The following is an 11651-nucleotide window of genomic DNA, read 5'->3' on the forward strand; positions in this document are numbered from 1 at the left end:
CCCAGCTCAATCACTGTGACCCTGAGCAAGTCACTGAACCTCCCTGTGCTCCGTCTTTCGGGTGAGGCGTCACAGGAAGTGACTCTGGAGCTGGCGCATAGTTCACTAGATAAAGGCGTCTGCGAAACAAATTTGATAAAATGTCATTCTTTGTACTGAATGTAAGGGTATGTTTTTGTGTGTCTTGTTAAATTACCAAAACCAGTGTGGTTTAATTTGCCTGAGGGAGGAGGGAGGAGGGGGGGGGGGGGGGTGGAATCAAACAAATATTAAAAACATCCTCTTTCTTAAAAGGCTCTTTGTTGTCACCCGGCGGAGCTGTCCCTGAACCTCTGTGTGTTTGCCTGTCACGTGTTCTCTGCGGCTGCGCTGCAGGATCGGGTGGATCAGGCCGATGAACTCCAGAACCACTATTTCACAAACATGAGTTATTTTTACTCTTCTGGCTGGGGCACGTGGTTCATTCAATACGACAGGCCAGGTTTTAAAATGACTGATGAAATCAACTATTGACTGAAACATGTTGGTCAATAACATGACTTTACAGTTAGCTCCAACTCAACGATAGATAGATAGATAGATAGATAGATAGATAATGGAGACCAAAAAAAAGTGCTTTTAATGGATTACGGAGAGGTTCAATACTGAGGAACACACGCACACAATACCCTGAAGCAACATCTGTCGCTAGATCGAAATACAACGATCCGAACGGCTAATTCCAATTCCGACGTGATATTGTGTTAAACTTTTGTTTTGTTTTTTCCGTTCGAGTTCCCTTCCCTTCTATCTCAGACACCTTTCCATGACCCCCCCGGATCTGCTGTCGACGCGCGGCCAGCATGTTCTCATCGTCACGGCTGAAGAATGAATACCTGCTTTGTCGAAACCTGCGGTTTGCAAACCCCGAAACGGAATGTGCGAACACGAATCCGTTTTTTTTTTTTTCACAGCAGCAACGGTGGCTTGAAACCTGGTCCCAGGAGACGTGGTTTTGAAAGTTGCTGTAATATCAAACACCAAGTCTCCCTGGTGCGCCGTGCCTTGCAGCGGACTGAACCCCCGGTTCCAAACCATGCAGAAGCGGCGTCGTGTGCACCTGGCTGAAGGTGTCTCTGTCCGCCCCCGTATGGATTTGCATGAGCTTTGAATCTCCAAACAGAAACATCTACAGCCGTGCTGAGAACAATCCTCTCCTGTGTGCTGGGAATAGAATCAGGCAATAAAGCGTGTGGGGTGGGAGGGGGCGTGGCTGAGGACCAGATAAGAACGTTCATGCGTGCGTTCCAATTGTACATTCTACACCAGAATTCCAAGGCATTTTATTGCAGCCATTATAACATATAATCAAAGCAACGTCAAAATGATATTGCAAAAATATACCGGGCGAAATGTCACATTATTATTATTATTATTATTATTATTATTATTATTATTATTATTATTATTATTATTATTATTATTATTATTATTGTTGCATACAGAAGCTCGCATATCACAATAGTCCAGCTGAGTGGTGTATATGTTCGAAAGTTTAAAAAGAACAAAGACACTAAAACTCCTCTATTGAGAGAGACGGCGTTGGAGCCGTGGGGACCCCTGGAGTTATAGTGCGTCAGTTTCGTCATATTGAAGTTATTGTGACCTCATATTAGAATTTAGAACGAGAACGCGGCGAATGACGACAGACAAACACGCGGCGGAGCGAGGCGGAAGAGAATTGGAGACAGAGACAGCAGAGCAGGAGAGGAAGCGCCTCATCGCTGCTGTGCGCAATCGCGTCTTATTTGTATTGGTAAGGTACTTGCGGAGTCGTCGCTGGCAGGTACCTGTTGATATCGTTATTGTGTGGGACCTGTGGGCTTTTTAGAACATAACATTTTAAGAATTTTACAGTTTAAAAATGAACTGGGCATTCAATGCACTGTAAAAGGTAAGTTCTGTGTGTCAGTGTGTGTGTGCGTGTGTTTGTGTCTGTGTGTGTCTGAGAGTGTGTGTGTGTGTGTGTGTGTCTGTGTGTGTGTGCGTGTGTTTGTGTCTGTGTGTGTCTGAGAGTGTGTGTGTGTGTCTGTGTGTGTGTGCGTGTGTTTGTGTCTGTGTGTGTCTGAGAGTGTGTGTGTGTGTCTGTGTGTGTGTGCGTGTGTTTGTGTCTGTGTGTGTCTGAGAGTGTGTGTGTGTGTCAGTGTGTGTGTGAGAGTGTGTGAGTGTGTGTGTGTCTGTGTGTGTGTGTGTTTGAGAGAGTGCGTGTGTGTGTGTGTGTTTGAGAGAGTGCGTGTGTGTGTGTGCGTGTGTGTCTAAAAAGATAGATAGATAGATAGATAGATAGATAGAGAGAGAGAGAGAGAGAGAGAGACAGACAGACAGACAGATAGACAGACAGAGAGACAGACAGAGAGAGACAGACAGACAGAGAGAGAGAGAGAGACAGACAGACAGATAGACAGACAGAGAGACAGACAGAGAGAGACAGACAGACAGACAGAGAGAGAGAGAGAGACAGACAGACAGACAGAGAGAGAGAGAGAGACAGACAGACAGACAGAGAGAGAGAGAGAGACAGAGAGAGAGAGATAGACAGACAGATAGAGAGAGACAGACAGACAGAGAGAGAGAGAGAGACAGACAGACAGACAGACAGACAGACAGACAGACAGAGAGAGAGACAGACACAATGTGTGTATAGTTTTAATGAATGGATTGCATCTATGCAATCATAATGTGTTATATCTGCGTGTCGGCTGGATATCTTGGTGGAATGTTTTAATAACACAAATTAGAAAACTAAAATAGAAACCATAGAAAGAAAACATTTAAAAAAAGCGAGCTAGTGATCTTGCACCCGCGCCCGGCACAGCACGGCCTGGCTGTTTGTTAAAAACACCTGAGAGCCGACCCAGGACAGAATTTAAAAAAGGAACCGAAGCAAATGCTTTATTCCAGATTCCCAAGGGGGGGGGGGACTTTATTTTTAAATGTGTTTATTTATTTATGATATATTTTCTGTCACACACCGTAGGTTCCGTCTTGATAAAAAGAGAACCGTTTTATATTTGTTTGTGACTCCTGCCCGTCGTGTTGTATTGCAATTAAATAACACGGCGCTCGAAATGCTCACTAAAGTTGTTCTGTTTGTAGAATTTCGCTTTACATTTGGACACATGCATTAAATACCTTTCAATTCACGGCTTTTGTTTATAATAATTGACTATTGTTGTCATGGCAAACGTCCTATGCAAAATGTTTTTAAAATCTGTGAAAGGTATGTTCGAACATGTTTTTGAAATGGATCTACTATTATTTAGCAGACGCCTTTATCCAAGACGACTTACAGAGACTAGGGTGTGTAAACTATGCATCAGCTGCAGAGTCACTTACAACTACATCTCACCCGAAAGACGGAGCACAAGGAGGTTAAGTGACTTGCTCAGGGTCACACAATGAGTCAGTGGCTGAGGTGGGATTTGAACCGGGGACCTCCTGATTACAAGCCAGATTCTTTAACCACTGGACCACACAGCCTCCATACCCCAAAGCTAAGGCTCACTTCAATTTAAATGGTCTGTAAATATGTATCCTGTAACTAGACGCAATATTGCTGAGTTTAGAAACTACAAGAAACGTCATAACTGACAAACCTGCTCTCCTCTCCGCAGCTCATTGGCTCTCCCACACCCCTGCACAGCTCCCGCCCCCGGGGAGCTATGGATTGGTCGGAGGGGAACCAATCAACGGAAAGGGGCGGGAACTTCAGCGCCAGCAACCAAACCTGTGGCAACATCGACGGCTTCAAATACTCGGTCTTCTTGTCCACCTACGCCGTGATCTGCCCAGTGGGGCTGATCAGCAACTCGCTGGCCCTTTACGTATTCCTCCGCCTGACTCCCAACAAGTCGCCCAACACTGTCTTCACCATCAACCTGGCTGCCTCCGACCTCTTCTTCACCCTCACTCTCCCATACCGAATCGTCTATTACTCCAGGGAGGGGAGATGGGACTTCCCAGACTGGCTCTGCCGGGTCTGCACCTTCGCCTTCTACGTCAATCTCTACGCCAGCATCCTCTTCCTCACAGCTCTCAGCGTCTTCCGTTACGTGGCGGTCCTGCACCCTATGAAGACTCGAACCCTGATCACGGTCCGGAGAGCCTTGGCCACCTCCCTGGGCATCTGGGTCTTCGTGAGCCTCTCCTCCGCCCCTTTCCTCCTATCCGGGACCCACGCCCGCGAGGGGAAGACCCGCTGCTTTGAGCCCAGGAACGCCGGCTCCTGGAAGAGGATTTTGATCATGAACTACGTGGCGCTGGTCCTGGGCTTCCTGGTCCCGTTCCTCACCATCCTGGTCTGCTACTGGAGGATCGTTCGGCGGCTCACCCAGGTTGGGAGGAACCTGGGGCGTGACCGTCCCGCCCCGCAGCGCCGGCGCTCGGTCCACCTGATCGCTTTCGTCCTGACGGCGTTCCTCTTGTGCTTCCTGCCCTATCACGTGCAGAGGACGGTCCACCTGCATTTCATGGTGAGCCCCAGCCAGGACTGCGCCGGTCGGCTGCTGGTGCAGAAGCTGGTGGTGGTGACGGTCTGCCTGGCCGCGGCCAACAGCTGCCTCAACCCCCTGCTGTACTACTTCATGGGGGGCTCCTTCCGCAGCGCGGCGGCCAGGGTGACTTACAGGAGGGGCCGGCTTCAAGGCAGGGGAGCGTCCCAGCAATCGGAGGCCTCCTTCAGTCTGTCGTTGCGGAGAGGCAGTTACCCTCAACGGAGCTTGAGGAAGAAACCGCTCTGATGTGGAGAAGATTTCTTTTTTTTTTTTACAGTAGTAACATTGCTGGTGTCTTTTTTTTTTTTTAAATCTGCCTCGCGCATGTCTGGCGGGAGACACTGAAAGCGTCTGTGGGCAGCAGTGTGGAGTAGCGGTCAGGGGTCTGGACTCTTGACCGGAGGGTCGTGGGTTCAATCCCAGGTGGGGGACACTGCTGCTGTACCCTTGAGCAAGGTACTTTACCTAGATTGCTCCAGTAAAAACCCAACTGTATAAATGGGGAATTGTATGTAAAAATAATGTGTCATCTTGTAACAATTGTAAGTCGCCCTGGATGAGGATGTCTGCTAAGAAATAAATAATAAAGAGCAGCTCCTGAAAGCTAATCAAACACTCCTGGGTGTGATTTAGGCGAGGGGGGGGCGGGCGTGTTCTCCCCCCGTCCCCCTTCTCGATGACAGGGACATGTCCTCCCCCCCACGTGGCAGCTGCTCTGACATTTGTATTTCTCAATCATATGTTCGTATAATGGATCAGTGTAGTGGTCGGCACTAGGACCCAGCTGAAACAGCATACTATATATATTATCGGGTGTTATTTCCTTATAGATAACACCTTAATTTAAGGAACTTGTATGAAAATTACACGAATGACATTTGAATCTCTCTCTCTCTCTCTCTCTCTCTCTCTCTCTCTCTCTCTCTCTCTCTCTCTCTCTCTCTCTCTCTCAAATTGTTACTTGCTGGCTCCCTCTGGTGGCCATTCTTGGAAAAATCACTTTTCTCCGGTTCACGCCCAATACAACAGTGTATCCGTACATCACAGATCAATCTTCAAACAGCGCCGTGCTGGCTGGCCCGCGGCGGCCCTACACACTTACTGACAGTGTTATGCGTGGCAGGTGCTTTGTGTCATCCTTAAACTGAGAGTTAATTTCAGGTCTGTGTATCTCAAGAGGGCTGATGCATGCATGTGCACTTGTGTGTAATCAGAGAACGCTGATCCATTTAGAAAAAACAAGACTGCAAAATAAATGTTTCCATTTTATTTTATTTTTATTTTTTATTGGAACAAGAAAATCCACAAATTATATATATATATATATAGCACTTTCAATAGCTCAGCAGCATTGAGTATTTTCCTCACTGTGTACAACGAGTGATAGAAAGTAATGGGTTCAGCGTTGAAACTATTCTTCAAAATTTTACTAAGAAGCAAGTTCCAGAGGATACCACACGGGGGCGCTATTGGCACATCTCAGACTCACAGCGCGGTCTTGTTGCATTAGTGGCGCCCTCTTAGTCAGCTGTGGGAACTACAGTTTGCTGCACGCACTGTCGACTTTTTTAAAATCCTTGTTTTATATATATTTATAGCAATACGTAAAGAGTCGAGTTACATGACAATTTGAATTACACACCATGCTCCAGATTTTATCTCAGGTGGAGATCATTTTTTAATTTTTTTTAAATTAAGACGCACACACATTGACGCACACGCTAAACCAGCGGGCTCACATTTGAAAAAACAAAACAAAACAAAAACATTACGTCACAAACAAGTCTTGCTGGTCTCCGTTAAACCAGGAGTCAAAATTTTAAAAATTAAATAAATACAAACACAGATTAAATGATAATAAAAAAAAAAAGTTTCAAGTTAACTGACACAGAATCTCGAGTAGAAGTCTAGCTGTCTTTAAAAACTGGAGTAACGGTCTAAAAATGTCCAAATCAATAATAAAAATCAATAATAACAGGGTAGTTTTTGGTTTGAAAGGCTCCGCAGCTGAAACACTTTTGTATTTTGACAAAGCTTTCAGACGAAGACAGGTCCACAGCACTTCTGAGCTTTATAATTTTGCTTTCAAATTTATTTCATTTTTGAGTGTGGTTTCTCGTCACAGCTGGTCAAGGAATGTTTTTAACCAAAAGACTGTTTATTTATTTATGTATTTGTAAAGCTTTTAATTAATTTGGTCAACATTATAGTTAATAAAACCCTTTTTTTATTTTAGAGAAGTTTATTCGTTTCGTATACTAAAGGATTAACCACAGAGAATTAAAAGAAAAGTCCTAAAAAACAGTCCTTAAGTCTTTGAAATTTTGCAAATAGAGCCTGAATCATTTTTTTTTTTAATTTCAGCGCATAAAGCTGTTCGGAGCTGGGTTTTTTTTTTTTTACTTGAATCCTCTGTTCCTCCAGTTTAAAGTTTGCAGACTGTAGAGCAGAAATTCTCTGAACAGAAGCCTGAAATCCAATAAGTGTCCTACAAAGAAAAAAAAATACAAAAATAATAAAGTTTGTTTTCTGAAGAGAATAGGCTGGCGTGAGAGATCGAGGCTCCCAGTCTGGACAGTGATGAGGGAAGCGCGCCCTCTAGCGATGGGGTCTCGACTCGCCTAACAGCCGAGTCCGCTCATGGACCCGATGCGGTCCAGTTTCATTCCGAAGCAGCCTCGTCCTTGTTGCATTTTCTTCGTGCGCCCGCGGAACATCTTCCGACTGCTCATGAAATCTTTCAGCAGGCGGCGATGCGGCTTGTTCTCGGCCGGGGGCTCGGCCTCCAGGTCATCCCGCAGACCGAGTCTCCCGAAATGGGGGTGCAGGGCGCGGATGCTCGGGGGTGCCCGCTGGTTTAGCGCCGCCTGCTCCCCCGATGAGCCCTCGGCGGCGCCCGCGTCTTCAAGCAGAGCGGCGACCTCGACACCGAACAGATCCGCCAGCTGGCTCTGAGAAGGTAAAATGACGCTTCATTAAGTTTCCTTATATAAAAAAAGTACCCCCCCACAGTAAATACATATTAGCCAAGAATAAATAAAGCGCAGTGAAAGCATTGTAAAGCACAGAGAGGTCTGGTAAAGCATAGGGAAGCATTGTAAAGCACAGAGAGGTCTGGTAAAGCATAGGGAAGCATTGTAAAGCACAGAGAGGTCTGGTAAAGCATAGGGAAGCATTGTAAAGCACAGAGAGGTCTGGTAAAGCATAGGGAAGCATTGTAAAGCACAGAGAGGTGTGGTAAAGCATAGGGAAGCATTGTAAAGCACAGAGAGGTGTGGTAAAGCACAGGGAAGCATTGTAAAGCACAGAGAGGTCTGGTAAAGCATAGGGAAGCATTGTAAAGCACAGAGAGGGCTGGTAAAGCATAGGGAAGCATTGTAAAACACAGAGAGGTCTGGTAAAGCATAGGGAAGCATTGTAAAGCACAGAGAGGTCTGGTAAAGCATAGGGAAGCATTGTAAAGCACAGAGAGGTCTGGTAAAGCATAGGGAAGCATTGTAAAGCACAGAGAGGTCTGGTAAAGCATAGGGAAGCATTGTAAAGCACAGAGAGGTGTGGTAAAGCATAGGGAAGCATTGTAAAGCACAGAGAGGTCTGGTAAAGCATAGGGAAGCATTGTAAAGCACAGAGAGGTGTGGTAAAGCATAGGGAAGCATTGTAAAGCACAGAGAGGTCTGGTAAAGCATAGGGAAGCATTGCAAAGCACAGAGAGGTGTGGTAAAGCATAGGGAAGCATTGTAAAGCACAGAGAGGTCTGGTAAAGCATAGGGAAGCATTGCAAAGCACAGAGAGGTATGTTAAAGCTTATTAATAAACATAAGAAACCAGGGTAAACTCTGGTAAATGCACAGGGTGATGCAAAACTTTTGGCCATAGCTGTAGATGATTGCATCTGTTTTAGTTTTCAACCTTTAAAACAGAGTGAATGAGATGAACTCAGATGCAGCCCTTCGGACTGTCCTCAAAACAGGACGCTGCAGTCTGTAGCCAAAACGAAGGATTTAATAAAAACTAAAAATCTGAAGAAATATTGATCTGGAATGTATCAAAATTACACAAATAAATAGAGTTTGTGTTCTGATTTTTTTTTTTTCAATGGACTTTGGTATTCAGTGTTCCGTTAACATATTGAATTGCACTAAGCTTTGTAGTTTTTCCATATACTTAACTGACAACAATTTTTTTAAAAAGTGACCTTTCAAAATCTAACATCAAATACTGTATACTGGTGTTGTGTTTTTTTTTTTTGCTATATTATTTTGTAGTTCCTTTGATTGTTAAATAAAATATCTAAATTATGTTCATATAGTTATTTTCTTTCTAAAATGTATTATTAATATCTCAATCCTAAAAATTCTAGGCGATGCCAGACTTGTCAGAATCGCTTGTTTTTTGAGATCCCTGTGAAAGTGGAAGGTTGTTTACCTTGTGGTTTCTGTGCTGCAGATCCGGTCTCCCCTGACAGGAGACAGCGAGGAGCATCAAAGAAATGAGCAGCAAACAAGATGATGAAGATGATGAAGATGAAGATGAAACGCTCATCTTTGTCATTGCAGTGATTAAAAATCTCATGGAAACAAGCAAGGATTCAAATATAAAAAAATGTTTCTCTTTTTCTGGTTTCTGTATGTATGTATTTATATTTTTCCTTCAGTGTTTTTTTTTCTGCCCTGTATGGAATCAGGACTGGTCAGATTCTAACCCTGAACGGAATTGCGGGGAAATTTAAAGGGTTTTGCAAAGTGATGTCAGCCATTCTTCCAGGTAACCCGTGGAAACCCTACACCCCCCTCTCCCTCTCTCCCTCTCTCCCTCTCCCCTCCCTCCGTCCCTGCTCTGGCCTATGCATACCTTGGAGAACATGAGTGATGCTGCCACCTTAAAAAGCAAGAATCTCTAAGATAGAAACTTTGAATAATGCTCCCACCTTAAAAAGCAAGGATCTCTATGAAACTTTGAATAATGCTTCCACCTTAAAAAGCAAGGATCTCTAAGATAGAAACTTTGAATAATGCTTCCACCTTAAAAAGCAAGGATCTCTAAGATAGAAACTTTGAATAATGCTTCCACCTTAAAAAGTAAGAATCTTTAAGATAGAAACTTTGAATAATGCTTCCACCTTAAAAAGTAAGAATCTTTAAGATAGAAACTTTGAATAATGCTTCCACCTTAAAAAGTAAGAATCTTTAAGATAGAAACTTTGAATAATGCTTCCACCTTAAAAAGCAAGGATCTCTAAGACAGAAACTTTGAATAATGCTTCCACCTTAAAAAGTAAGAATCTTTAAGATAGAAACTTTGAATAATGCTTCCACCTTAAAAAGTAAGAATCTTTAAGATAGAAACTTTGAATAATGCTTCCACCTTAAAAAGCAAGGATCTCTATGAAACTTTGAATAATGCTTCCACCTTAAAAAGTGAGGATAAGATAGAAACTTTGAATAATGCTTCCACCTTAAAAAGTAAGGATCTCTATGAAACTTTGAATAATGCTGCCACCTTAAAAAAGCAAGGATCTCTATGAAACTTTGAATAATGCTTCCACCTTAAAAAGCAAGGATCTCTGTGAAACTTTGAATAATGCTGCCACCTTAAAAAGCAAGAATCTCTATGAAAGTTTGAATAATGCTTCCACCTTAAAAAGCAAGGATCTCTAAGATAGAAACTTTGAATAATGCTTCCTCCTTAAAAAGCAAGGATCTCTATGAAACTTTGAATAATGCTTCCTCCTTAAAAAGCAAGGATAAGATAGAAACTTTGAATAATGCTTCCTCCTTAAAAAGCAAGGATAAGATAGAAACTTTGAATGATGCTTCCTCCTTAAAAAGCAAGGATCTCTATGAAACTTTGAATAATGCTTCCACCTTAAAAAGCAAGGATCTCTATGAAACTTTGAATAATGTTTCCACCTTAAAAAGCAAGGATCTCTAAGATAGAAACTTTGAATAATGCTTCCACCTTAAAAAGCGAGGATAAGATAGAAACTTTGAATGATGCTTCCTCCTTAAAAAGCAAGGATCTCTAAGACAGAAACTTTGCCTTGAAAGGAAAAATGTCAGGTTGATTAGTTACTGTATAGCATCGCTTGTCCGCGTGTGTTGAATCCAGTTTTAGCCGTGCAATGTTTGGCTGATTTTGGTTCTATTGTTCAGATTTTTTTGAACATTTGGAATCAAGTGTGATGGATTGACAGCTCAGTTCACAGGTAGGGGGTGTGACGGAATTTTTGCAAACGCTGTGATTGGCCGATTTACTGACATGTGATGTAAATGAGACGATCTCGAGGTTAGATGTAGCTTTAAGATTAGTCGCTTGTTGAAAGGTAAATGAAATCAATTTCACGATTTTAAAACGTTGCTCAGCGGTGATTGAGAGACACGGCGTGGCTTAACGGGGACCAGTTGACTCCCAGTCATTCCCCTGCGGCCGTGACCTTTTCGAGGATTGCTTCCCATAAACCTTTTCGCGCGGGGGAACCTGGGTCTCGCAGGAAACTATTTCTACAAAAGACCATAGAGGGGGGAGCTTTCATATCTGTCGCGATAGTCTGGGTTTCCTTAGTAACCGGCTGCCCTCGCTTTTCATTTCCATTAGGCTTTACAGCGGCTATTAAAATCGCATCGGTTTGGAAACAGACCCTCCTTTTAAAAGATCCAAAAATCAAATAGAGCAACGCGTCGTCTTTAGCCGGCTCCGGTCTATTACAAAGACTCAACGGAGGTGTTCGATCGGAACTAATTAAGAACGCTGTGGAACACAGCGCCCACTAACATTCTAAACGTCAGCGAAAGTTCCAAGCGACTTAATTAGTCTCTATAATGTCAGTTTATAATATCTGTGGCGCATATAATTAAATATAACATAACTGAAGCGGATGAGACGTCAAACAAACGAGCTCCTATTGGAAGTGACTCTGCAGCAGCAGCAGCAGCAGTTGTTGATGATGCAGAGTTCACCCCCCCTAGTCTCTGTGAGTCGCTTTGGATAAAAGCGTCTGCTAAATGACAATAATAATAATCTTATTTCACCCTTTTGTTTATTATTTTACAGTCATTAGTGCTGAATCGAAGACGCTGAGAAAGACTTGCAGACGCATTCGTTTGGTTCCCCTTGACAGTA

At 43.4% G+C, this 11651-nt stretch overlaps 2 protein-coding genes across 2 annotated transcripts; one reads left to right on the forward strand and one right to left on the reverse strand.

The window, feature by feature from the left end:
• The first annotated feature begins 1471 nt into the window (after positions 1-1471).
• Positions 1472-5145, forward strand: LOC117969654 (cysteinyl leukotriene receptor 1-like). The gene is made up of 2 exons (XM_034917523.2): positions 1472-1933; positions 3654-5145. Exon 2 carries the CDS (start codon positions 3702-3704, stop codon positions 4776-4778), a length of 1077 nt encoding a protein of 358 aa, XP_034773414.2. The 5' UTR covers positions 1472-1933; positions 3654-3701; the 3' UTR covers positions 4779-5145.
• Positions 5146-5820: 675 nt separating this feature from the next.
• Positions 5821-9244, reverse strand: LOC117967935 (C-type natriuretic peptide-like). The gene is made up of 2 exons (XM_059020947.1): positions 8958-9244; positions 5821-7483 (listed from the first exon to the last, which is right to left on the reverse strand). Exons 1-2 carry the CDS (start codon positions 9102-9104, stop codon positions 7154-7156), a joined length of 477 nt encoding a protein of 158 aa, XP_058876930.1. The 5' UTR covers positions 9105-9244; the 3' UTR covers positions 5821-7153.
• Positions 9245-11651: the final 2407 nt, after the last annotated feature.

This window comes from Acipenser ruthenus, unplaced genomic scaffold (assembly GCF_902713425.1).
Source record: "Acipenser ruthenus unplaced genomic scaffold, fAciRut3.2 maternal haplotype, whole genome shotgun sequence".
Taxonomy (NCBI): Eukaryota; Metazoa; Chordata; class Actinopteri; order Acipenseriformes; family Acipenseridae; genus Acipenser; species Acipenser ruthenus.

Coding starts and splice junctions, on each gene's coding strand:
- LOC117969654 (XM_034917523.2), top strand. CDS start 3,702: ATGGATTGGTCGGAGGGGAACCAATCAACGGAAAGGGGCGGGAACTTC.
- LOC117967935 (XM_059020947.1), bottom strand. CDS start 9,104: ATGAGATTTTTAATCACTGCAATGACAAAGATGAGCGTTTCATCTTCA. Junction 7,484..8,957: donor TGCAGCACAGAAACCACAAG/GTAAACAACCTT, acceptor TTACCTTCTCAG/AGCCAGCTGGCGGATCTGTT.